Below are 26031 nucleotides of genomic sequence, written 5' to 3'. Positions count from 1 at the left end.
GGGGGGAGGTGGGGGTGCTTCACGGGCGGTGGGGAGAGAGGGGGGCATCTCTTTTTTTCAGAGGTTGTGTCCCAAGCAGTGCTTAGAGAGGTTAAACCAGGAGAGTGAGCACGGTCCCAGGGTCTTGAATGCAGGGGTGTTGGAGGGGCGAGCTGGAGAGCTAAATAAGGGAATTGGGATTGAGTTTGATGGGGTCTGTAAGACCCCTGAGATGGAGAGAGGTAAAGCCGACTTTGCAGGCCAGTGACTTGTTGAAGGGTAGAGGGAGGTGGAAGCTAGGGAGAATGTATGAGTAGTTAAGGGCCGAGGCAGGTGAGTTGGTGATGTCTAGGTCACTGAGTCATTGTGGGGGTCGTGGGACACACCAGTGATTTCCAAAGTGGAGCCCTAGTCACCGGCCTTTGAAAGTTGCAGAAACTATTAAGATGTCACTGATTTAGTGTTGGGTGAGCCTGGTGAAATGGAGATATCCTAAGTAAAACAACAGCAGGGTTGGTTATTATGTCCAGAGGGAAGGAGAGGGAGGGGCCAGAGGCCTATAATAGTATTGCTGGGGGCCTTATGGGAAGGCTACCAAGCATAAAGGAGGAGGCCAGAAATCTGTCCTCCCAAGAGGTCTGAAGGAGGGGGAAGGAAGAATGGGTTTTTAGTGATAGGAGAGACTTAGAGCCTACATTGGAGTCCAATTGGGGACTAATAAAGTTACTAGATAAGTTAGAGAAATGGACCTAAGTATCTCGTAGTAGAGAGTCTGTAAGATGGGATAGAATTGATGCACAATTTGACTTTGGTTACAGCAAACATAGGTAAATCCCTGGCAGTGATTTCAGTGGGGAAATGACTGTCTATGTAAAGAGTTACATTTTGGTCAGTGATGGGTATTGGAGTATTAGTTATCACTTGATATATTCAGGAATTAAATGTTCGTTTTTGGGGCAGAGATTTGGACTCGTGCACTGAGCAAAGTGATGAATTAGAACAGACAGTAAGGATAAATTGTAAAATCATTGAGAGATGGGAGGAGGGGGCAAAAGGATGTTGGAGGTAAGACTTGTGGGTTTAGAACCTTTGTGGAAATTGTGCAACATGATTGTCTTGTTTTGTGTTTTTTACTGAATACTAGTGATTGGAAAGTTTTAGCAAGGAAGAGATGTTTGTGTGAATAGCGTAATGGCCCTACATAAAAATTTAAGAAAGACCTCCTTATTCACTATTGAAAAACACCCAAACTATTAAAGACAGAGATGGGTTTATAAGAGGAGATGTTAGTTAAATGGCATAAGGATGCTTTGAGAAATGAAGATTCCATTAGTTGTTTGAGGGTTTGGATAAAAAGAGAATTTTATTTTATTTTATTTTATTTTATTTATTTTTTGAGATGGAATCTCGCTCTGTTTCCCAGGCTGGAGTTCAGTGGTTTAATCTTGGCTCACTGCAACCTCTGCCTCCCAGGTTCAAGTGATTCTCCTGCCTCAGCCTCCCAGGTAGCTGGGATTACAGTCACACGCCACCATGTCCAGCTAATTTTTGTATTTTTAGTAGAGATGGGGTTTCGCCATGTTGGCCGGGGTAGTCTTGAGCTCCTGACTTCTGGTGATTCACCCACCTCAGCCTCCCAAAGTGCTGAGATTACAGGTGTGAGCCACCGCACCTGGCTAGAATTTTTGTCTTTTTTTGAGATGGAGTCTCCCTCTGTAGCCCAGGCTGGAGTGCAGTGGCACAATCTCGGCTCACTGCAACCTCCGCCTCCCCATCACAGTTCAAGCAGTTCTCCTGCCTCAGCCTCCACAGTAGCTGGGATTACAGGCATGCGCCACCATGCCCAGCTAATTTTTGAATTTTTAGTAGAGACGAAGTTTCACCATGTTGGCCAGGCTGGTATGGAACTCCTGACCTCATGATTCACCTGCCTCCACCTCCCAAAGTGTTGGGATTTCAGGCGTGAGCCATTGCGCATGGCCTAGAAGAGAAATTTTAATGTAAATTTGAGAAAAGTTGAGATGAGGGATGGGAGTATGAGATTTGGAAGTTTTATGACTTAGAGATTTGGAATTGAACCATTAAAATATTTTGTTAATAACCATGTAGAATATAAGATGATAATGATTTCAAAAGAGATGGTAGATAGACAGGGAGGTCATTGGCTAAAAGATAAAAGAACAGTTTCCATAGAGTTCTCTTTGTATAAGGTAAGTGTATGTCACTTGGCTCCTCAGAAGTGTCTGCTTCTGTGAATAAAAAGAAAATGCTCTCTGGTTTGTGGGGAAAAAGAATACAGATGTTTCACAAGCATTATAATCAACTAAATGTTTGTTCATGGTGACTTGGTACAGTAATTAGAGCCTTAGTTGTAGAATCAGGAAGTTCATTCTCCCATTGACTTATGTGTGACTTTAAACAAATCCCTTATATTTCTCATATTTCTCCAGTTCTCCCATCTACAAAGTAGTAAGACCACCTGCCCTAACCACTCATAATAGCGTTTCTGCCTGACAGGTTAGTGCCTAACTGCAAAGTACTCTGAACATCTCTTAGAATGAGAGATTATGTAGCCCAACTCTTTCAATTTCTGTAAAACTACTATCTCACTAACAGACCAAATTCAGCTTTGGTAATGTGCTTTATCAAGGAACAAAAAGGAGTATCTTGTACATCTGTCTTGTTCTGTTGTTTGGGTTTTTGTTTTATATTAGTTTTGAAAGGTAATGCCTCTCTCCCTTTAGTGGCAAGACAGTAATAGTGATGACAATTGTAGAAATGTAAGCAAAGGTCCCCATGGGAGAGTAGGAAGATAGATGCTGTGAGTGCTAACCTGGGCTACGCCAACCCCAAATGTCTGTGGCCTTGGATATGTTTCCTGGCTTCCTGGCAGCTTAATTTTCTTCAGCTGTGAAATAGTGTTGGTGGAATAACTTCTCTTCCTGCCTTGGTGAAGATTACTTGCTCTAGATCAGGGTTTTTTGTTTGTTTGATTTGTTTTTTTTTTTTTTAATTGAGACGGAGTCTTGCTCTGTCGCCCAGGCTGGAGTGCAGTTGCACGATCTCAGCTCACTGCAACCTCCGCCTCCTGGGTTCAAGCAATTCCCCTGCCTCAGCCTCCTGAGTAGCTGGGATTATAGGCACACGCCACCATGCCCAGCTAATTTTTGTAATTTTTTTTTTTTTTTTTAGTGGAGACGGGATTTTTACCATGTTGGCTAGGCTGGTCTCGAACTCCTGACCTTGTGATCCACCTGCCTTGGCCTCCCAAAGTGTTAGGATTACAGGCTTGAGCTACCGTGCCTGGCCAGTTCAGGGGTTCTTAACCTTATAATGTCCCATGTACTCCTTTGGCAATCTAGTGAAACATAGGACTCCCTTCTGAGAATGTTTTTTAAATGCACAAAATAAAATACATTGAATTATAAATGAAATGGAAACAGTCATCAGAATATTAATTGTAACATATGTTTCTTTATAACACATTATTAAATAATAAATACAGCCGCAGGTCTAATGAGACTGTAATTTTTGAATAGTGTATGTATTATACCAAGATACTTGCAACAAAACCATGTGACATGAAAATGTCTTGTGGTTTCTGTTGGTGACAAGGTCACAGAGTTGCTAATGCTATCAGGGATGGTTACTTCCATTCATCATTGAAGGCCATGCTAATTATTACTTAGAGGTTAGTCAAAATGAACATCTTAGCTTTCCCCAGGAGTTTCATAAACATCTTCCCCTCCCCCAAGTCTATCCACAGACCTCTTGGGAGTCAGTGGGATCCCAGGTTAAGAACTCTTACCCATTTTTGAAAGTTATATTATCTCATGGCCTGTTGCATTTTAGGCTTTGCAGTGTTTTTTAGCATCTCCACCATGCTAAGAACAGGAGCACAGAGAAGACATGAAACAAAAGTCCATTTCACAACCTGTGGTGACTGTTTTTGGTTGTGGAAAATGTTAAAAACAATGATTAAAATGAGGCTTTTGTATCTGGTGGCTTTTGCTTTTCTAAGCTCCCAGTCATCCATTAGCATGGTTAGGCCTCAGTGGGATGGAGATGGGCTGCAGTGACCCTATCTTGGACTTCTTGTATTTTGAGTTTTAGTGGTTTTGCCTTCCTTCTCCATTTTTGACCTAATTGTTTTCTTACTGTTTCTTCTTCCAAAGATTGCTTTGGCTGCAGAGCATTGGGGAATGGGTGGTTTTCCTTGGAATCAGTATGAATTGAGGTATGAACTTTACTTTTTCCTTATCCCTATAGGACTGAATGTGGGACCAGTTGGTGTCATTCCTCTTTGACCTAAACATTCCCATCTGATTGGGTGGTAGAGATCATTTTTGGAAAGTTCTTCCGTGTCCTGATGTAGAAGAAATAGCAAATTGGACATATTGAAAGGTAAAGAACATCCTGATAAGTCAGTTACTTTTGTGATTCAGTCTGAATATATTGGATTTTTGTTTCTGTTTCCGTAGGGCCTCTTGTAAGTTACAACTACATTTATTCATTATTCTAAGAATTCTCAAGGCAAAAATCATCAAACTAAATGCAAGTCAAAAATATAAGAGCAATTATCTTACACCTTTCTGTGAGCAGGGACTTGTGCAGTAACTCATTTCATAGGGCCAAGGATAAAGGCAGGTGGTGAGAAGTTAAACAGGTATTTATCATGTCATCTTTAGTTTGTGTGAATGCAAGGTAAAGGTAGCAGTACAGGAAGCCCCAAGCTCATTATAATACATGGATCAAACAGCATTAATTGAGTTTCTGCCAGGTATCAGGTGCTGAGAGGAGGAATGACAGTGCCCTCAGGGAGTTCCGTGTCTACACAGACAGTTTTGTGTTATAATAGTATTGTGATTATAATGCCGGGGGCCGTGGAGGACATACAGAGGAGAGTTAGTAATCAAGGAGAGTTTCACAGAGAAGGGGCATCTGTGCTGAAATCATATTCTGGGTAGCCATTATTCCAGATGGTGATAGTTGAAATTCATTTTTGAATGCTTGAATTTTGTCAGAAATCTTTAGCTTGATATAAAATTTTATTTGCTTAAAGTTAGCTATTAAAAGGTGACAGAGGTGTTTTTACCCCACGAGTACTAAAATGTACATTAATATTTTGCTTGGACCAAAGTTTTCTCTACATGCCCATTGCATAGTTTACTTTTCTCCACATGTTGGGGAAAGATTGGTTTTTCCTATTGTGTACTTTTTCTAAGAGGAAGCTTTTAGTAGTTGGTATGCCAGAAGTTAAGAATGAGCTAGGAATGGAATCCTGAGGCCTTTTAGTTCCACATTCTAAGTTTGATACTGTGCCTTTTATGGAGTAGTGGTCATAGCATAGAAATGAAATTTGTTAAAGATGACATCGTTCTAATAAACTGGACTTCTTAGAGCAGGGAAATGGGAAAGCATCACTGGAAGAGTTGAAATTGGAATCATAGAGATGATTCTGAGCTTGGTTAGATTAATTTGTGAATTTACTTAAACAACTTGATTTCATGCCTCTCTAGGAATCCTTTTAAAGATTCCTAAATAATTTAGCCCTAAGACAGTCTGCAACTTACTTCTCCCTTGCTATTTCAAAACTGTAAATTCTGGGCAAAGAGGGAGGCTCAGTGTCGTAATTCTAGTTTATAAGGACTAATGGTGGAAATTGTTCTGCTTGGCCAGTACTTAGTGTTTTATTGACTTAGCCAGCTCAATTCAGTACCACACTTTGCACACAGTAGGCACTGAATAAAAGGAAGTCATCTGGTCACGTTATTCAGCTCTTAAGTACCCCCAAAAGTGTATGAAAATAAATGTTCTTGCTGGATGTAGAGTTATGGTTGAGAGTAGGGAGAACTGTGAGTGATCTTCACTTTGTAAGTTCAGAGACGTATCTGGAATTTTGTCTCTTCTCACCTTTACAGTCAGCTTTCAAATCTCTATACTAATAAGGAATGGGAAGAAGCAAAATTATGAGGGGTTTCTTTCTACTACATTTCCAGAGTTCTAAAAAGTAGAAAACTTGATTTGCACTTTATATTTCTCCAGCTTCTGAAAATAAAATGTGCTGTTGGGAAGGAGGAAAAGCCACACGAGCCTTGAACTGGCTACAGATCTGATATAACCCTTGAAAAATTGGGAGTTGATTCTATTTGTGTGGGGAATGACAGCTTCCTCTGAAACTGATATTCTGGAATAAATAAGAAACCTATTTTTCTTTTAAGATAGTCATTGACAAATTGATGTTTTTGATTTTTTAAAAAATCTGCTTAGGACTTTTTTTTTTTCTCTTCTAGTCGAGGGTCATCTTTGAGAAGGGGGTTCCTGGACTCCTCACCTCCAGGATGAGCACTGCAGTGTCGTGACCCTTGGGGTTTTGGTGAGTACACTGATGGCTGATAGCACTGGAGCACATGCCTGGCTTAGAAGAACGAGCTTAGGGAAAAACTTCAGCTTTTATTTAACGACTTTTTTTCTTTACATCACCCAATTTAACGATTTTTTTTTCTTTACCTCACCCAACCCTCACCCCGCCACCTCCACCCAGCCCCTGCCCTTGGTCACCACCACCATTTTACTGTCTGCTTCTACTGCCAACTTTTTAAGATTCCACATGTAAGTGAGATCATGTGGCATTTGTCTGTCTGTGCCTGGCTCATTTCACTTAACCTACTGTCTCCAAGTTCATCTACATTGTTGCAAATGACAGGATTTCCTTCTTTTTAAAGGCCGAATAGTATTGCATTGTGCATATATACTACATTTTCTTTATCCATTCCTCTGTTGATGGATACTTAGTTCCCTGTCTTAGTTATTGTAAATAATGCTGCAGTGAACACGGGAGGGCAAGTATCACTTCCACATACTGATTTCATTTCCTTTGGAGAACACAACAAATTTTTTTTTAAGCAAATACCATCTGCTAGGCACTGTAGTAATTGCTGGGTATACAGAGATGAATAAGTCAGTTATGGTCCCTACCTTCATGGAGCTTGTGGTCTAATTGGAGAGATGAATGTTACACAGATGATCACATAAATTGCCTAGATAATTACAAAGCATGAAACATGTTGAAAACCCTAGGTGCTTTAAAAGAATGTAATATAAAATTTCATGTAGATTGATGGCATTAAGGGATTATTCTCCTCTGAAAAAGAAACACTTAAGCCAAGACTTCATTCATTCAACAAAACTATTCAAACTTGATATGGGAAAGTTGAAGTTTAGGGAGAGAGGTGTCAACAATGACTTCCGAATTTCTGGCATGAGCAACTGGGTGGATAAAGGAGCCATTTATTAAGATACGGAAAACTGAAAGAAAAAGGTTTTAGGAGGAAGGCTATATACAGAATCGAAGAATTCATATTTGATCCTGTTAAGTTTGAGACATCCAGGGAGATGTCAAGCAGGTAGATGTATATACAGATCTGCTGGACTGGACCTGTGAATTTGGGAGTTGTTGGCATGGAGAGAACTTAGAGCATGAGAAGAGAAGATAACTCAGAGTAGAGTCCAGAGGAACTCTAAAGTTTAGAGATCAGGTGAAAAAGAGGCCTGCAAAGGAAGCAGCTGAAGAAGGCCTGGAGAGATGGGAGGAAGGCTAGGAAAATGAGGTGTTACGGAAACCAGGAGAGGAGTTACAAGAACGAAGTGAGCAACTGGCAGAATCTAAGAGATGGAGTAAGATGAGATTAGAAGAGTGGCCAGTGGTGACCTTAACAGAAATAGTGGTCACTATGATCTCGAGGTGGAAGTTGCTTTAAAATGATTAAAGGATGAAGTGAACACTGTGTCTTGTCAACTCTGTGCAGAAATTTGGCTCTGAAGGGTAATAGAATGCTAGATCTGCGTTTTGTTTTGCTTTTTTTTTTTTTGCACTGGAAGATTCTACAGCCTGTCTGAATGCTGATTGGAAAGATCCAACAGACAGAGGGGATGGCCAGAGGGGAGAATGATAGCTCTCAGAACGCTGGAAGGGATAGGCCTAGTTCACCTGTGGCTGGACTGACTTGGGAGAAAGTGGGCTATCTTTTTGTTTCAGTAATAGAAAAGAAAGAGGAGATAGCTATTGATGAAAATTGGTTTGTGTATTTACTAGTAAGAACTTTCTGCCTGGCAACATCTCTTCTTATTAAGTACTGGGCAAGTCCAGGTATTGGGAGTGGGAAGGAAGGAAGGAAATGTGGTACCTAGGAGATGTAGAAGGTATTTTGAAATGGATTCAGGCATGATAAGCCAGCGTGCTCGCTAGAGAGTAGTAGTAGTCATAGTGATACTTAACGCTGGAGTGCTTACATTATACTGCTGAGCACTTTATATGAACTAGCTCACCTTGCCCACCAAGGCTCTACTTTAACAGGCACTACAGTGATGAGGAGCACAGACTTTGGGGCTGGAGTGACCAGAGTGCTGGTTAAAGGCCCACTCTACCATTTACTAGGGTGTGAGCTTGGGCAGGTTACTTAACATTGCAGAGCCCGTTTTCTCATCTCTAAAATAGAAATAGTAGTGGCACCTGCCTCCTGGGGTTTTTGTGACTGTGTTAACATGTTTGTACAGTACTCAGAGGAATGCATGGCACATAGTAAAACTTTTAAGTTTTAATTTAAGAATAGAAGAGAAAAACATCTTATAAGTGGATCTAAGGTGTTCGGAGATGTAGTTATGTTGGGGAAAGAAAAAATCTCTCTGGCTGTAACGATTCTACGGAAGATCCTTTCCAGTCCTTAAAGGTTAAACAGTTGAACGCTAACCTGAAGAGCCTAATTTTATTCTTTGGAACTATATGTTTGGCAGATTTTTTGCTCAGTCGTTTTGATCATCAGAAAGGCTAAAAGTAGGAACAACTTATTTCCTTGGATTAGGGATTGAAAAATCTAGATTTTGATCCCAGTCACTGGGTGAACCCACATGCTTATTTCAACCTCTGTGCTGTCTCTTTCTCCATAAAGTAATGGGAAGCAAGATGGCTTCAAGGAAGGAGCCAGGGTCTGAGAGCAGTGACTGGAAACCTGGAAGAAACCATTCACACCCCATGTGCTCCATTCATTCATCTCTAAAATGCCTGTCAATCAAAGTCAGGCAAATTGTGAGAAAATGAAACTGTATGTAGAAGTACTTCAAAATAAAATGTTTTATGTTCACAGCATTATTATCAGAAATAATCTTTGCTACCAGCTCATCATAAATGCTTGGCAGATTAATGAGGTGATTTGATAATTGTAATGTTTTGAGTTTCTTTGGAAGACGTGTGTAACACAAATGCCAGGTGTTCCTCTTATGGGAGAACCTGAAAAAGTCACAGAGGATCTAACTACATTCTTAGTACATCATGCTGAGTATTATAGAAAAACAAAACTTTACAACAAGGTTCTTGTCTTCTAAGAACATAGTCTTAACAGGGTGATAAAATACACACCTAGGATTATTCAGTACGACATGTGATGGAGTGCTAGAAGCAGACAGAAAGTACTAGAAGAAGTTATGGAGGGGGACTATATAGGTGGTAACTGCTTTTCTTTTCCTGAGGTAAATGTTTTCTGATGGCTTTGTCCATGCAAGATTCATTTTCTACTTCTATTTTCCCAGTGATTTCTAATGTTCATTGACAGGTTACAAAATGGTTTATGATTATATATGTCAAATTTGACAACCACAATCCATTTCTTAGTCTAAACCAAAAAAAAAAAAAAAAAAAAAAAAAACACGCAGGAAATGAGGGGGATAAAATAGAACCTTAAATATAATCAAGACCAAAATGTTTTTTAACATGCTCTCTCCTGAGGTCGGCATAGAAACATTCATAATGTTTTCATTCTAGTTCTTTTCCTGACTTTTTTATTTAAAAGGAAAAAATTTAATTGAATGTACTCAGAACTTCCATAAATTTCTTTCAGTGTCCCGAGTAAAATAGCTGGGACTATTGCAGATTTCTAATTGAATAAATAGACCTTTAACGTGTGACAATGATCACAGTGCTACAACCTGGGATATAGCTGATCCTCCCAATTTTAGCCCAGTCTCCATTCTCTCGAAGTACATGTAAGCTGCAGCACCTGAGCTGTTTCTAACTCCCTTTGGTTCTGTAGTCACTAGTCCTGCACCTAATAATCTCCTGCTTCGTTGCTATACTTTGTCAGTAAGATACCAGAAGCTGGAAGGGTGTTGATAAGGGGATAGTGGTTACAAGAAAACCATAATGGAATTGCCCTGGGAGGGAGCAGAGATTTAAAGTATGTCTTGGTTTTACCTGAATTCATCTAGGCTTCCCTAAATAAAGGACTTTCTCATTTGTTCTCTAGCTGGGTTTGGGAATATTTTATTGACCTTTATGCTTCAAATTAGCCTTGCAAATTGGCTCAAAAAATATCTTAGCCTTCAAAGATGTTCTTTGACTTTCAGAATTATGGATCATTCCCATGCTTACCCATGCCTGCAGTCCCTGTCATTAAGCAGTGAGAACACGAGACACATACTCGGCATAATTTAATAGAAAGATCATGGAAATCAGGGGGCAGAACTGATTGTATTTGGTGTTGGCTCAATATTTGATTTCAGAAGTATCTCCTTTTAAGTCCCCCCACCCCCAAGGCCCTGAGAGTATAAACGTAGATTAATTTGCATCATGGTTTGAAATTGGGGGTTGTTTCATTTCAGGGCTGTTGTTTGCCATCAGAACTGAAACACCAGATAGTCACTATGGATCTGCGGTGTCAAGGGGTTTCAAAGCATTGTTTTGAAAGAAGAAAGACACAAGTTTTTGAGGGTTTTGTATTCAAAACTACAGAAATGTAAGGGAGAATACATAGCTAAAGAGAAAACTGCCTTTCTCACCCTGCTCACCCTTGCCTGGTCCATGCTACTTGGGTGGGAGGCTTGCATGCTTGATAGGAAGTCCTAGTCACCCTCCAGCTGGTTGTGGCCCCTGAGCATTTGTCCACAATGGGAGCATCACCCTTTCCTTTCACCCTGATGGAGGTGGAGGCATGGTCTAGCTGCTTCGCTGAGTTGGCTAGTGCTTTCACCTTGATCCTGTTGTAAGGGTGTTCTATGTCTCTGTTTTTGCTCCCAACTTCTTTTGGGTGGCCTTTTCCTGTAGTGTGCCCTGGAGATGCGAGATTTTCCTTTGGCAGCAGGAGGTACGCCCCCAGAGAATGCTGGAGCTGCAAGGGGAAAGGACCCACTTCCACAGCAGAGAAAACAAAGAGGAAAAGGCATACAGGCAGCCAGCGCTAAGGAACGCACCCAGCAAGCAGTGGGCCGGTGCCACTGCCCCCAGCAGCTGTTTCTGCTGCAACCCGAGAGCAACTCGGTGAGCCTGTCCCGTTTGTGACTGCAAGCTCAGGATTTCAATCAATGCATTCCAGTAACCCTAAAGTGAGGAACTCTCCATCAGGAAACACACAGAGGTAAGGGCTAGGGCCTCTTCCTGCAGCCCCTTGGGGATGCCATAGTCACACCATGAACACTCATTGGTGAAACAGTATGTTGAATTAGAAGTAAATGAAACCCAAATGGGAAAGGAAGAGAAAATAGACTAGTAAGTAGTAATGTAAGAGTAAGCAGGATACAGTGTAATCAAAGATAATGTTAGAGTTTTCCTTTGTTATTCTTCTGTTCATCATTCCCTGACCTCTCCACCCACCTCCCTGCCAAAGCACAAACAAAAGGACCATAGAGACCAACCAGTACAATCTGCCCAAGTTGGCAAACAGGGAAACTGAGGCCTGGAATGGTGAGGAGGCCTGACGTCTTAGAACCAAAACATTATTCCCCAGACTCCCACTGTGACACTTTTTCCTCTGTTTCCCAGTACTTAAACTGGTACTCTAAAAGAATTTTGTCCTCCTTCCCTGAGGGCAGCGGTTGGTTTATCTGCTTTGGTGGAATACTGCGTGTTGGGAGGGATTAGTATCCTGGAGGATTTCCCTAACCTGACAGTCACCAGCTCCCGTGCTCTTTGGGACCTGCTTGCATTTTCCATCAGGGAAGTGAGGCTCTCCTACAGCTGTTCTTGTCATCAGCCTGGGGCTGGGTAGTATTTTGATCTTAACGATGCCTGTTTGTTTACTCTGAGCTAGTCTTAGTGTAAGAGTCACTTCTCTATGTACATAGAAACCGTTGTCCTTTATTGACAGAAGCCCTGGAGATGGGTCCCCATGTGACTCTAGGGTTCCTGAAACCTGGCAGGCCACTCTGCTTGATCCTCCTCTCTACTGATAGCTCTGAGATGGGATCGGGGTGGTGGGAGCAAGCAAATGGCTGAGGTGAATCATGGGGTGGTTATTTTAGTCCTAAGGGTTTCCTTGACCCCCAGTAGAAACTGCTTCTCCCTAATTTGTGCTGACCAGTTGTATCTGGTGTCTGATCTTCCTTTGTTATTTGTTTCTTTTAGTAGCCCTAAGTCAAAGCAGGAGGTGATGGTCCGTCCCCCTACAGTGATGTCCCCATCTGGAAACCCCCAGCTGGATTCCAAATTCTCCAATCAGGGTAAACAGGGGGGCTCAGCCAGCCAATCCCAGCCATCCCCCTGTGACTCCAAGAGTGGGGGCCATACCCCTAAAGCACTCCCTGGCCCAGGTGGGAGCATGGGGCTGAAGAATGGGGCTGGAAATGGTGCCAAGGGCAAGGGGAAAAGGGAGCGAAGTATTTCCGCCGACTCCTTTGATCAGAGAGATCCTGGGACTCCAAACGATGACTCTGACATTAAAGGTATGTCTATAAGATCTTTGAGACTCAGAGGGAAGTAGGTATTCCTGAGGGAAGGCCTCTGACATTCGACAGAGGCAAGAGAGCCTAGTATCAGACAAGTGGGGAGAGTAGGTATGCAGATGCAGGAGTTCTCACAGTTTATGATGGAACTGTTTCTTCTCATTTTGTTACTAGCTGAAGAATTGTTTGGAACCTCCTAGTTAAGGAGTTCTTGCCCTTAAGGATGCAGTGATTTAGGGGTTATGGTAGGATGTTTCACAGGCCTAACCCTGTTTGTACACATGTTTCTGGCCTCTGTGCTGTTTGTACTTTAGTTTCAAGCCAGTCACTCTAGTTTGTCTGTGCCAGCGGCCCCCACTGGGGCAGTTTTTCTGGTATCCCCTTCTCTTCTCCATCAGAGCAATCCTCCAAGGCTTGGGTCTTGTATTCTCCAGTTGCCATTTTGCCAGACTTGCAGACACAAGAGGAAGCCTTTATGGCCCTGGCAGTAGTCCAGATTTGTTACAGCTGATTTTAGTGTAGCAAGAATGAGTGGCTACCAGATGTGTAGAGATTTGGCAGGTACCAAAATGGAGTGAGCCAAGAAGGGTATGGGACCAACAGCTGTGGTTTTAGGCTTTTTTCCTCCTAGTATAAGACCAAAAGTCTTAACTGTAGGCCAGAACATGAAGTTAGTAGTCAAGGAATGGAAGTATGATTTTCCAACCCAAATTAGAAATGAAAACCTGGGTGATTGTTTCTCCTCCCTTCCTCCCCTCCTCCCTCAAGTGTTTTGGCAGGCCTGCTATAAGTGCTAGCACTATGCTGGGGGGCCATGGTCAGCAAGATAGATACAGCTGTTGTCCTCAAAGATTTGAATGCACCTAGAAAGCTGATTATTAGCCAGTTACAGTAAAAGATGATAAATGCTAAAATAAGAGAAGTTAGAGGGCTGCGAGATCCATCCCCAGTTAAGTCTAGGAGGTTTCAAAAAGGTTACCAGGAAGAAGGGACATTTACGCTAATATATGAAGGAGGTGTAATAGAGAGGTAAGGAAGTGGGGGAAGACTACTCTGTGATTAGTCATTTGAGAGAGAAGAGTATTTGAAATTTTATGAGTAGAAGAGGTTTCCTCTTAGCAAGGTGGTACTTCCTTGAAATTCTCAAGGTTGGTTTGTGTTGTGATACTATAAATGCTGGCAGAAGAAAGGAAATTGTATTCTTTCTATGACGAGTCATTTTATTCTTTTAGAATGTAATTCTGCTGACCACATAAAGTCCCAGGATTCCCAGCACACACCACACTCGATGACCCCATCAAATGCTACAGCCCCCAGGTCTTCCACCCCCTCCCATGGCCAAACTACTGCCCCAGAGCCCACACCTGCTCAGAAGACTCCAGCCAAAGTGGTGTATGTGTTTTCTACTGAGATGGCCAATAAGTAAGTTGATGGCTGTGTCTTGCTGTTGGGTAGGGCTTGTCTGGGGACTTAAGTTCTTATTCCCATTGCAGATTGATCTTTTATTATCACCTAAAGTTAACAGTACAGAAAGAGATAAAACATAAAACCTCCCCAACTCAAATTCCCCCAGAGGCAACCACTGATAATATATCCTTTGCTTCCTTTTCAGAAATTTTTCATGCTTGTATAGATATACTTATATACCTCTTTTTCTTTTTTTGAGATGGTGTCTGTCTCTGTTGCCTAGGCTGGAGTGCAGTGGCGATCTCAGCTCACTGCAACCTCCACTTTCTGGGATCAAGCAATTCTTCTGCCTCAGCCTCCTGATTAGCTGGGATTACAGGAATCCATCACCACGCCCAGCTAATTTTTTGTATTTTTTAGTAGAGATGGGGTTTCACCATGTTGGCCAGGCTGGTCTTGAACTCCTGGTCTCAGGTGATCTGCCTGCCTCAGCCTCCCAAAATGCTGGGATTACAGGCATGAGCCACTGCACCTGGCCATATATACCTCTTTTTATAGAAGAAATCGATTGCACAATACACACTTTTCTGCAACCTACCTGTTACTATTTTCTAAACAACACAAGTAATAAATGTCCATTCTAGAAAAATTAGAAAGTATAACTAAAAATTAGTATCTCTGGAATTCACAGAGATAACTACTGTAAACATTTTATATATAAATTTCTAGTGGATGGATGAATCAATTTTTATTTATCAGAACTGTGATTATACCCTACATATGGTTTTCTGACTTGTTCTTCACTTAAGATAAAAAGTGAATCTTAACGGCCTTAAACTGTCACTAGGTATTGTACGATCTTATCTTCCCCTTTCTTGGGTTGGGATTTTGAACTCAGATTCTCTGTAAAATGCCTACCACAGTGGATTGGTTTCAGGAGAAAATCTTGGTTTTTGTTTTTTAATGCCTCTTTTGAGATTTGCTGATGGCTATCTTTTAATTTTAGAATTTTGATGGTAAGTGGTAAACATAAATAATGAAACATATTTGTCTTGATTTCTTCTTCAACATTTGTGGTGGTTCTTTATATTCCTTCTTCTCCCTTACAAGTTTATTGTGGGGTTAAAGTGCTTTGGAATTACAGTTAGTGAAATAGAAACAAGTTCTAGTGTGTGCTGTCTCTTCCGTCTTTGCAGAGCTGCAGAAGCTGTTTTGAAAGGTCAGGTTGAAACTATCGTCTCTTTCCACATCCAGAACGTTTCTAACAGCAAGACAGAGAGAAGCACAGCCCCTCTGGTATGTTGTTTCAGAAACCGAGTAATGGTCTACAGTGACTGCAAAGGAAAGGAGGTGGTGAATTTAATTGATAGGAAGGTAGTCTTGATGGTATGAGCTGTGTTCTTGGCATTTAACCTAATTCTGACATCGTGGGGCATTAGGCATATCATACTATATTAGCCTTTTCTACGAGAAAGTTGAATTGCTAGGGGGAAGAAGATGCAAACTAAAAGAGGACCTACAAAGATATCTTGGGTTTCCTTCATGTAATCGTCTCTGGGAAAATCTAAATTCAGACCCTGTGTACAGAGCAGGTTTTTTAAAAATAACACTCTTGAGCTAGTTGAATAACAAAGAACAGAAAAAAAGCAACAACTAAAACTTCTGGTGTACATGATGACAATATCATAATCAGAGCCTCTTCAACTTTCAAAGTGATTCATATTTATTTCAAAGTGGTAAGACCATTGAATGCTTTTAATTGCTTGATATTTGTAAAATTGTAATAAATGTTAGTCTGTTTTCTATCTGGATCTTAAGCACCTGCTATAAACTCCATTAGAAAAAGCATACAGTGGATGTAGTTTACCAAATTGAACCAAAAGATATTTCTTGTATCTGGCATCATCAAGCCATTGCATCAAATGCTGTGGGAGATACTAAGAGGTTCAAGACACAGTCCCTGCTTTCAGGGAGCATGAAATCTAATACTGGGATGAGTCTTTTTTTTTTTTTGAGACGGAGTCTTGCTGTGTCACCCAGGACGGAATGCAGTGGCGCCATCTTGGCACACTGCAAGCTCTGCCTCCCAGGTTCACACTATTTTCCTGCCTCAGCCTCCCAAGTAGCTGGGACTACAGGTGCCCGCCACCACGCCTGGCTAATTTTTTGTACTTTTTAGTAGAGACGGGGTTTCACCATGTTAGCCAGGATGGTCTCGATCTCCTGACCTTGGGATCCGCCTGCCTTGGCCTCCAAAAGTGCTGGGATTACAGGCGTGAGCCACCGCGCCGGGCCCTTGGCATGAGTCTTAAACATGGGAAAAGTTAATTGACAATAAATGATCAAAGTGACAATTCAAGATAAAATAGGTGGCATCTTTCCTATTTTGTGTATCAGGAAAGTCTCCATCTTTGTAGACATAAGCAGAGCTTAGGCCTTCCTAAACTTAGAAAAGGAATTTCACATTCCCCATGCATCTTGACTACTCAAGGGTAGAAGATGCATACAATTATATTTAAAATGCGTATTGTCCTGGAATGAATACGGTACAGTGCAGCTGAAACCAACCTTTTATTGACTTAATGGTAGTTCTTAATATCTACACCTTAATACTACACCTACACCTTCTCTGGTACTAAAATCAGGAAAGGAATTAAGGAAGGAATTGGGAATAATCCATTGTTCCCCATCTGAATGTTTTCTGCTGTCATGGTTTCCTTATATGAAATCAGTACCCACCCACAACAAACGAAACCTGACCAACAAAACCAAACTTAAAATGGTACTAGAAGGAAAATCAGGGTGACCTCTACACTCCAGTTAGGAGTTGTGGACATGAAATATACTTTTGACTGTACAGAATCATATAAGATTCAGCCGATCTTACTCACACAACTCGATACCTACAGACAGAAGTGCATGGATACCTCCAAATCCAACATTCATATATGTATTCACAGAATATAAGTACTCAAAGATATGTTTTCATGTATATATAACACAAATTGTTCATATGCAGAGGTATACATAATTATTTGTTTACATATTTGCACACAGGTAAACATTCCAGAGAGTAGGTGAGGAGGTAAGAGCCTGAAGGGTTTGGAAATATGGACTGGATTAAGTGAACAAGTAGGAGCAAATGAACACGAAAAAAGGATCTGGAGAAAGGCCTTTGGTGAAAGGTCTCTGAGACAGAGTTTGTAGATCAAGCCCTTCTGTTTGTCAGTGCCCTCTTAGATTTCAGCAGTGCTATTGGTTTAGACCCAGAACATATACATCCCTCTTCCAAACATTCAAGGTGTCCATGTCAGCTATTGTAGGTGAGTGTGCTCCCACCCTGGACTTACATAGCATTGGGACTTAATAAATAATAATAAGGCAATCATCCAGCATGTTATAAAAGGGCAGTCTACTGTCTACTGGAAAGAATAGTTCAAGAGACACCATAAGCTAGATAGCCTCAGATTTCTCCACAGAAGCTTCCTGTCTGCAGCTTATCTCACTACAGTTAATGTACAAAGTCTTATCAAATATGGAATCAGTGATCACAAACCAAAAACAGAAACCGGAGATGTCAGACCCCCTGGAAACTCCAGGAGGGGAGCGCCTCAGTAGTCACCCTGCCAGAGGAGATGTTGAAATGGAGCAGCCTTACCCGCTTCCTCGGCTGGTAGAGTACAGAGCTGCAAGTGACTTACGCTTTCTCTTTCAGATGGCAACATCAGGCCTTTTGATTGACAATGAGAAGTCTATATACCCAGTTATACTTTCAGGGAAAAGAAAAAGGTGTTAGGTACAGCCTCCCACATACCAAGAAACTAATCTCTCTCTGAATCAGAAACACATAGTAGACATGTGATATCAAACCTGTTCCTCAAAATAGATACTGAAATGTATTCACTTTGGCAGAGTGGCTCTCCCCTGGCATACTTTTAAAGTTATTGAAACCTAATCTTCAGCACGGGAAAGAGGATGCCATTTGACAGTAAGTTTAAAAAAAAAAAAAAAATCCAAATGTCTCCTTGCCCAAAAGAGGGTTGTACATGAGCAATTTCTACAGCCATTGTCAGTTAGATTTATGTGACTGGGTACAATTCCTTTATAACATATCTTGCGCTTTTAATTGCCCTTCTGTTCAGTTTACCAGTGATTTTTAAAATATTTGTTTGTCTTCAGAACACACAGATATCTGCCCTTCGGAATGATCCGAAACCTCTCCCGCAACAGCCCCCAGCTCCAGCCAACCAGGACCAGAATTCTTCCCAGAATACCAGACTGCAGCCAACTCCACCCATTCCGGCACCAGCACCCAAGCCTGCCGCACCCCCACGTCCCCTGGACCGGGAGAGTCCTGGGGTAGAAAACAAACTGATTCCTTCTGTAGGAAGTCCTGCCAGCTCCACTCCACTGCCCCCAGATGGTACTGGGCCCAACTCAACACCCAACAATCGGGCAGTGACCCCTGTCTCCCAGGGGAGCAATAGCTCTTCAGCAGATCCCAAAGCCCCTCCGCCTCCACCAGTGTCCAGTGGCGAGCCCCCCACACTGGGAGAGAATCCCGATGGCCTATCTCAGGAGCAGCTGGAGCACCGGGAGCGCTCCTTACAAACTCTCAGAGATATCCAGCGCATGCTTTTTCCTGATGAGAAAGAATTCACAGGAACACAAAGTGGGGGACCCCAGCAGAATCCTGGGGTATTAGATGGGCCTCAGAAAAAACCAGAAGGGCCAATACAGGCCATGATGGCCCAATCCCAAAGCCTAGGTAAGGGACCTGGGCCCCGGACAGACGTGGGAGCTCCATTTGGCCCTCAAGGACATAGAGATGTGCCCTTTTCTCCAGATGAAATGGTTCCACCTTCTCTGAACTCCCAGTCTGGGACCATAGGACCCGACCACCTTGACCATATGACTCCCGAGCAGATAGCGTGGCTGAAACTGCAGCAGGAGTTTTATGAAGAGAAGAGGAGGAAGCAGGAACAAGTGGTTGTCCAGCAATGTTCCCTCCAGGACATGATGGTCCATCAGCACGGGCCTCGGGGAGTGGTCCGAGGGCCCCCCCCTCCATACCAGATGACCCCTAGTGAAGGCTGGGCGCCTGGGGGTGCAGAGCCATTTTCTGATGGTATCAACATGCCACATTCTCTGCCCCCGAGGGGCATGGCTCCCCACCCTAACATGCCAGGGAGCCAGATGCGCCTCCCTGGATTTGCAGGCATGATAAACTCTGAAATGGAAGGGCCAAATGTCCCCAACCCTGCATCTAGACCAGGTCTTTCTGGAGTCAGTTGGCCAGATGATGTGCCAAAAATCCCAGATGGTCGAAATTTCCCTCCCGGCCAGGGCGTCTTCAGCGGTCCCGGCCGAGGGGAACGCTTCCCAAACCCCCAAGGATTGTCTGAAGAGATGTTTCAGCAGCAGCTGGCAGAGAAACAGCTGGGTCTCCCCCCAGGGATGGCCATGGAAGGCATCAGGCCCAGCATGGAGATGAACAGGATGATTCCAGGCTCCCAGCGCCACATGGAGCCTGGGAATAACCCCATTTTCCCTCGAATACCAGTTGAGGGCCCTCTGAGTCCTTCTAGGGGTGACTTTCCAAAAGGAATGCCCCCACAGATGGGCCCTGGTCGGGAACTTGAGTTTGGGATGGTTCCTAGTGGGATGAAGGGAGAGGTCAATCTAAATGTCAACATGGGATCCAACTCTCAGATGATACCTCAGAAGATGAGAGAGGCTGGGGCGGGCCCTGAGGAAATGCTGAAATTACGCCCAGGTGGCTCAGACATGCTGCCTGCTCAGCAGAAGATGGTGCCACTGCCATTTGGTGAGCACCCCCAGCAGGAGTATGGCATGGGTCCTAGACCATTCCTTCCCATGTCTCAGGGTCCAGGCAGCAACAGTGGCTTGCGGAATCTCAGAGAACCAATTGGGCCCGACCAAAGGACTAACAGCCGGCTCAGTCATATGCCACCACTACCTCTCAACCCTTCCAGTAACCCCACCAGCCTCAACACAGCTCCTCCAGTTCAGCGCGGCCTGGGGCGGAAGCCCCTGGATATATCTGTGGCAGGCAGCCAGGTGCATTCCCCAGGCATTAACCCTCTGAAGTCTCCCACGATGCACCAAGTCCAGTCACCAATGCTGGGCTCGCCCTCGGGGAACCTCAAGTCGCCCCAGACTCCATCGCAGCTGGCAGGCATGCTGGCGGGCCCAGCTGCTGCTGCTTCCATTAAGTCCCCCCCTGTTTTGGGGTCTGCTGCTGCTTCACCTGTCCACCTCAAGTCTCCATCACTTCCTGCCCCATCACCTGGATGGACCTCTTCTCCAAAACCTCCCCTTCAGAGTCCTGGGATCCCTCCAAACCATAAAGCACCCCTCACCATGGCCTCCCCAGCCATGCTGGGAAATGTAGAGTCAGGTCAGTATGCTTGCATCCTCACAGTGCACCTTGTAGCTGGAGACGGCTAGAGCCTGATACAGTTACTTTAAGAAAACTGGTGTCTTGAGTACACCTCTGGCAGTCTTTGTTGAAATGGCTGTATTTGTGGCAAGGTGCATAATCAGTGTTTCCATGGGGTTATGCAGAAGTGCCCAATCTCAGCAAAAAATATGTGTGTCAGAGGGACTGTTAAAAGGAAGAGGGGAAATGGGGAATATGTGTTGGGTTCCCAGAATAATTTACATTCGCACAATGAACAGATGCAATAAAATGTCTTAACAGTGGATGAATGTGGCTTCTTTAAATACTGGACCCACTGCAAGCGGCTGCCCTTGAATCGAGATTCTGGGTATAATCCTAAACAGAGACAGGGGAAGCTGCTGTAAGACTTGTGTGGTTCTTGTAAATACCTGTTGACCACAAAACCTTCTCCTTAGTAGACCACAGTTTTCACAGATGAGCTACAATTTAGGAGGATTTTCTTCCTGGGAGAGATTCCTGCTGATGATGATGGTTTTGTGAGTGGGACTTGAGGTGGTCAGTGGAAGTAGCGCCAAGGTGTAAAAACTAGGTTGGCGCTGTTTCCACCTGAGAAAGACTAGAATCAGAGCAAGATAGAAGATTTATCCTACCAAACTAAAGTGTCTCTCCGTGGAGTAGCAGTTCACTGAAGCAGTACAGTGGAACAGCCCCCCGGACCTTTTTGGTTCAAACATCTTCGTTGTGGAAATTAATCAAGAATGCGTGTAGGGTAACGTCGTTAGTACCTGGGGCTATATCACTAGTCTGGCTTCATGGCATACTAATACCTGAGTCGAATTCTAAACTGTGATTGGCAAGGGAAAGAGATCCACTTATTTCACATTCTATTCAGTGAAATGGTTGTAAACCATATTTTCCCCAAGCTTGAACTAATATTTCTAACACATTCTGGTGTGTTTGTCTTCACATCTGCTGATCCGTCATGTCACCTCCACACCACGCCGCGGTCTCCCTCTGCACTCACACAGAGCTTGACTAGAAGATTGATGATTTGTGTCTGGGGTCTAATAACACTGTCCTGTTCGTCTGTTTCATTCCTGGCCTTGCTAGTTCATAATCATAGGGCCCAATACCCTTCAAAAGGAATCTAATTCCCTGCCCGTTTTGTTTTATTTTGCTTCCTTTTAGGTGGCCCCCCACCTCCTACAGCCAGCCAGCCTGCCTCTGTGAATATCCCTGGAAGTCTTCCCTCTAGTACACCTTATACCATGCCTCCAGAGCCAACCCTTTCCCAGAACCCACTCTCTATTATGATGTCTCGAATGTCCAAGTTTGCAATGCCCAGTTCCACCCCGTTATACCATGATGCCATCAAGACTGTGGCCAGCTCAGATGACGACTCCCCTCCAGCTCGTTCTCCCAACTTGCCATCAATGAATAATATGCCAGGTAAGAAATCAGAAAGGCAGGTTGTGGAGTGAGTGCTAGACCAAAGAGAAACCTCTTGAAGCGTTTTCTCAATGGCTGTACTCCTGAATAGGTGGAAGTTCAACAAGTAGAAAAAAATCTTCCATCTAAGGTAGTTTCAGTAGAATGAAAGTGTCTTGACTAGAGGAAGATAATTTCTTATTAGCTTGATTCCTTATTTGTAAGAAAGCAGGTTTCTTTATAGTTCTGATGCTTCTGTGTACCTGGATGGTTTTGAGGGTTGTTTTTGTTTTTTTTCTCTTTGGGTCCTCATGTAGCAATATAGTGAGCCGTTTCTAACAGGCTGATTGGAATGTCTTTAGTTCTCAAGTACTTTTGTCTGGAAGAGCAGCCTCAAACCACAAGTAGTCACAGGATTTCAGACAGTGGAAAGCTCCTATTTCCTAGAAAAGCCTTTTTTTTTTTTTCTTAAGGACTAGGGAGATAATAAAATACCTTCCCTTCCCTACACATTCGGTACACCTTCATTCCTTATACCCACCCCTCATCTCAGCCCCTGCCACCTGACTAACAGAAAATGATCAGGATGGTGAAAGTGATCAGCAAAGAGACCATGAGTTTTCAGCCATGAGTTTCTGGTTCCAATTCTATTCTGATTGTTATGAATGCTATGTATTTATCGGTAACTCTAATTAACCAGGTTAGTACATGTACCAGGAAGAGCATAAGCCTCATACCACACTCGGTGATAATTCCACAGAGAGACCAAATACTTCAGTGTCCCAGGGACTGTAATAGAATGTTACTTTCCTTTTCTATTAAAAGTTATTTCTTTAACATATCATGTAATCTCGAGTTTTAAATGCTTTCTCTATAAGGCACTATAAAATAATGCCAAATGCCAATTAAAAATGACCTGTTGATAGTTTGTTATGATTCCTGATCACTGGGATTGTAGTACTGATTTCTCCAAAAGGACCGTACTTGAGTCATTCAGGCAAATTGTTTTCTTCTGTGTTAAATGTCTCCAATGAGGAAGACGAAACTCATTTATGTGCTAATTTATAACTTTTCACACATGAGAATTTCTCCCTTGCTATCTTCTACACACTCTTAAATCATACAGTTTAAGACTCAATAATATATTGTCCTGTAGAGCTCTTGGTTTGTATGTCCCCGGATGTATTATGATCTTACTGATGGCGGGGATTGTGTGTTGTATGTTTTCCCAGCATTGTACTATGCGCATTGGATGCACAATAATTTTTTTGTTAATTTATTATAGTTTTTCTGAGTTGATTTTTGGTTAAGTTGATTCCTTTGATATCTTTATTTTTCTAGGAATGGGCATTAATACACAGAATCCTCGAATTTCAGGTCCAAACCCCGTGGTTCCGATGCCAACCCTCAGCCCAATGGGAATGACCCAGCCACTTTCTCACTCCAATCAGATGCCCTCTCCAAATGCCATGGGACCCAACATACCTCCTCATGGGGTCCCAATGGGGCCTGGCTTGATGTCACACAATCCTATCATGGGGCATGGGTCCCAGGAGCCACCGATGGTACCTCAAGGACGGATGGGCTTCCCCCAGGGCTTCCCTCCAGTACAGTCTCCCCCACAGCAGGTTCCATTCCCTCACAATGGCCCCAGTGGGGGGCAGGGCAGCTTCCCAGGAGGGATGGGTTTCCCAGGAGAAGGCCCCCTTGGCCGTCCCAGCAACCTGCCCCAAAGTTCAGCAGATGCAGCACTTTGCAAGCCTGGAGGCCCTGGGGGTCCTGACTCCTTCACTGTCCTGGGGAACAGCATGCCTTCAGTGTTTACAGACCCAGATCTGCAGGAGGTCATCCGACCTGGAGCCACCGGAATTCCTGAGTTTGATCTGTCCCGCATTATTCCATCTGAGAAGCCCAGCCAGACGCTGCAATATTTCCCTCGAGGGGAAGTTCCAGGCCGTAAACAGCCCCAGGGTCCTGGACCTGGGTTTTCACACATGCAGGGGATGATGGGCGAACAAGCCCCCAGAATGGGACTAGCATTACCTGGCATGGGAGGTCCAGGGCCAGTGGGAACTCCAGACATCCCTCTTGGTACAGCTCCATCCATGCCAGGCCACAACCCCATGAGACCACCAGCCTTTCTCCAACAAGGCATGATGGGACCTCACCATCGGATGATGTCACCAGCACAATCTACAATGCCTGGCCAGCCCACCCTGATGAGCAATCCAGCCGCTGCCGTGGGCATGATTCCTGGCAAGGATCGGGGGCCTGCCGGGCTCTACACCCACCCTGGGCCCGTGGGCTCTCCAGGCATGATGATGTCCATGCAGGGCATGATGGGACCCCAACAGAACATCATGATCCCTCCGCAGATGAGGCCCCGGGGCATGGCTGCTGATGTGGGCATGGGTGGATTTAGCCAAGGACCTGGCAACCCAGGAAACATGATGTTTTAAGCTGCTAAGATTGGATGTGCCGATCCTTGTCAAGATGAGATTCCAGGTCCTGAGAGCTGCTTTGAGGGAGTTCCAGGAGTACTTACTATTGGTCATGCAATAGGAGAACAGAGACCCGAGGGCTGCTTTGGGGGAGGGGGGAACTTGAGAATGTATGGATTTACCTGAAAACAAATTATTCATTTAATCAACAGGTGTGTTTTTTTTAAGATTTATTTTTTAAAAATTATTTTTGTGGACTTGGGTATCCATGATGGCACCTACTTTTGGGAATCTGTAGCTGTGCTTTGAGAATTGCCATCGGTCATGTGTTGCACCGTTCTCTGTATGTTTACGTCCTTTGGACTGGCTTCTCCCAGGATTCTTTTCTGTTTTTGTTTTTTTGATTTGGGCTTTATTTTTTTTGTGTGTACTGTACTATATTGTAAAAGGGATTTTAGCAGAGACTTTAGTCTTTGGGGCAAGAGGAGAACAGGAATGCTGGGCTGTTTACTTTAGGTGGAGAATCCATCTTCAGACCTTTGGACTATTTTCTTTCAACTCCAGTGTATAGAAAAACCAAACAGCGACCTCAGAGCAGAGTATTAATGAAAAGCACAAAAAAAGGAACTAAGTTCAGCGAGGGGTGGGGGGAGGGGGGAGATTTTTCTTTTGAAAAAATAATGACTCTTAGGACATTTGTTTTTCAGTTCAAGTGCTCTTCAGCACTGTCTGTCTCCCAATATACCAACCCACTGGCACATTTTTCTCGTTTTCTCTCTCCCATTTTGCTCTGTCTCCTCAGTTAAGTGTTTCCTTCCCTTGTGCCCCCCGCTGGTGACCCTCTGCTTCCCTCTCTCTTTCCCTTTGGCAGCTGCAATACACAGTGTTATTTTGGGGAAATAAATCTAGCAAAGCCTCGCCTTCCGTGCCGAGCGTCCTCCTGGCTCTGGGAGGGAGAGGTCTGTCCTTGGGATGCTCTCTGGTCTTTTTTTCCCCTAAGCCTTTCTCTTCCCTATCATACCCTTCCCTGCCCACCTTGTTTTCTGTTCTCCTTTTATTAGGAATTCCCAAGTGAATTTTATTAATGTGGGAGTGGAACAGATGCTAAAAGCTATCCAGGATTTTGTTTGTTTGTTTTAAATTTTGTGGTTCCTTCCCTTTCCTCCCCCTCCCATGCGTAAGACGTTCTGTGTAACCTCCATTAAATTTGGTACAAAACCACTCGCCAGAGCTGTGGTGTCAGAAAAATAAAATATATTGTTTCTTACAAAATTGAACTGCCTTTTTTGTTCATTTGGATTCCTGATTGTTTAGTACTGGGCATACCGGTTGCCATGTGACCCAAGGCGTAAACTCTTTGTATTGGAGTTGATCAATAAGGTGATGGTTAGGGAAAGCAAATAAAAGTACCTTCTCAAAGCATATTCCATGCTGTTAAGGAATAACTACTCATATAGGTTTATTCCGTACTGTTCCTATCTCAGTCATGAAATCCTAGTTATAAGCAGAAGAGCAACCCTGGTCCCATTGCTGAACTTTACCTCTAGGGCAATTAATGGTCTTCATTAGGAATGTTTGTGAGACCAGTTTAGTGGTATGAAGTAATTAAGAAGGCCAAAGGTTGTATAGTTATTTGAATAAGCT

At 43.4% G+C, this 26031-nt stretch overlaps 1 protein-coding gene across 5 annotated transcripts in view; it reads left to right on the top strand.

Annotated features, from left to right (window-relative positions):
- The window catches only part of BCL9 (BCL9 transcription coactivator), a 90372-nt gene extending 64713 nt beyond the window's left edge, over nt 1-25659 (top strand). The window contains exons 2-11 of one of the 5 annotated variants that reach the window (XM_017875180.1): nt 4249-4383; nt 6273-6355; nt 10633-10766; nt 11075-11384; nt 12371-12687; nt 13920-14109; nt 15291-15390; nt 18274-20515; nt 21707-21967; nt 23288-24433. In XM_017875180.1, the coding sequence (XP_017730669.1) occupies nt 11332-11384; nt 12371-12687; nt 13920-14109; nt 15291-15390; nt 18274-20515; nt 21707-21967; nt 23288-24405 (4281 nt within the window). In that variant the 5' untranslated portion in view covers nt 4249-4383; nt 6273-6355; nt 10633-10766; nt 11075-11331 and the 3' untranslated portion in view covers nt 24406-24433. Of the gene's footprint in view, nt 1-4248; nt 4384-6272; nt 6356-10632; nt 10767-11074; nt 11385-12370; nt 12688-13919; nt 14110-15290; nt 15391-18273; nt 20516-21706; nt 21968-23287 lie in introns of all 5 variants that reach the window. The other 4 variants (XM_017875188.1, XM_017875182.1, XM_017875161.1 and 1 more) reach the window with 4 other exon arrangements.
- The last annotated feature ends 372 nt before the right edge of the window (nt 25660-26031 follow it).

Source organism: Rhinopithecus bieti, unplaced genomic scaffold (assembly GCF_001698545.2).
Source record: "Rhinopithecus bieti isolate Rb0 unplaced genomic scaffold, ASM169854v2 scaffold_1234, whole genome shotgun sequence".
NCBI classification, from domain to species: Eukaryota; Metazoa; Chordata; class Mammalia; order Primates; family Cercopithecidae; genus Rhinopithecus; species Rhinopithecus bieti.
Note: the sequence above shows the minus strand (reverse complement) of the source record. Positions and strands in the feature narration are given on the sequence as shown.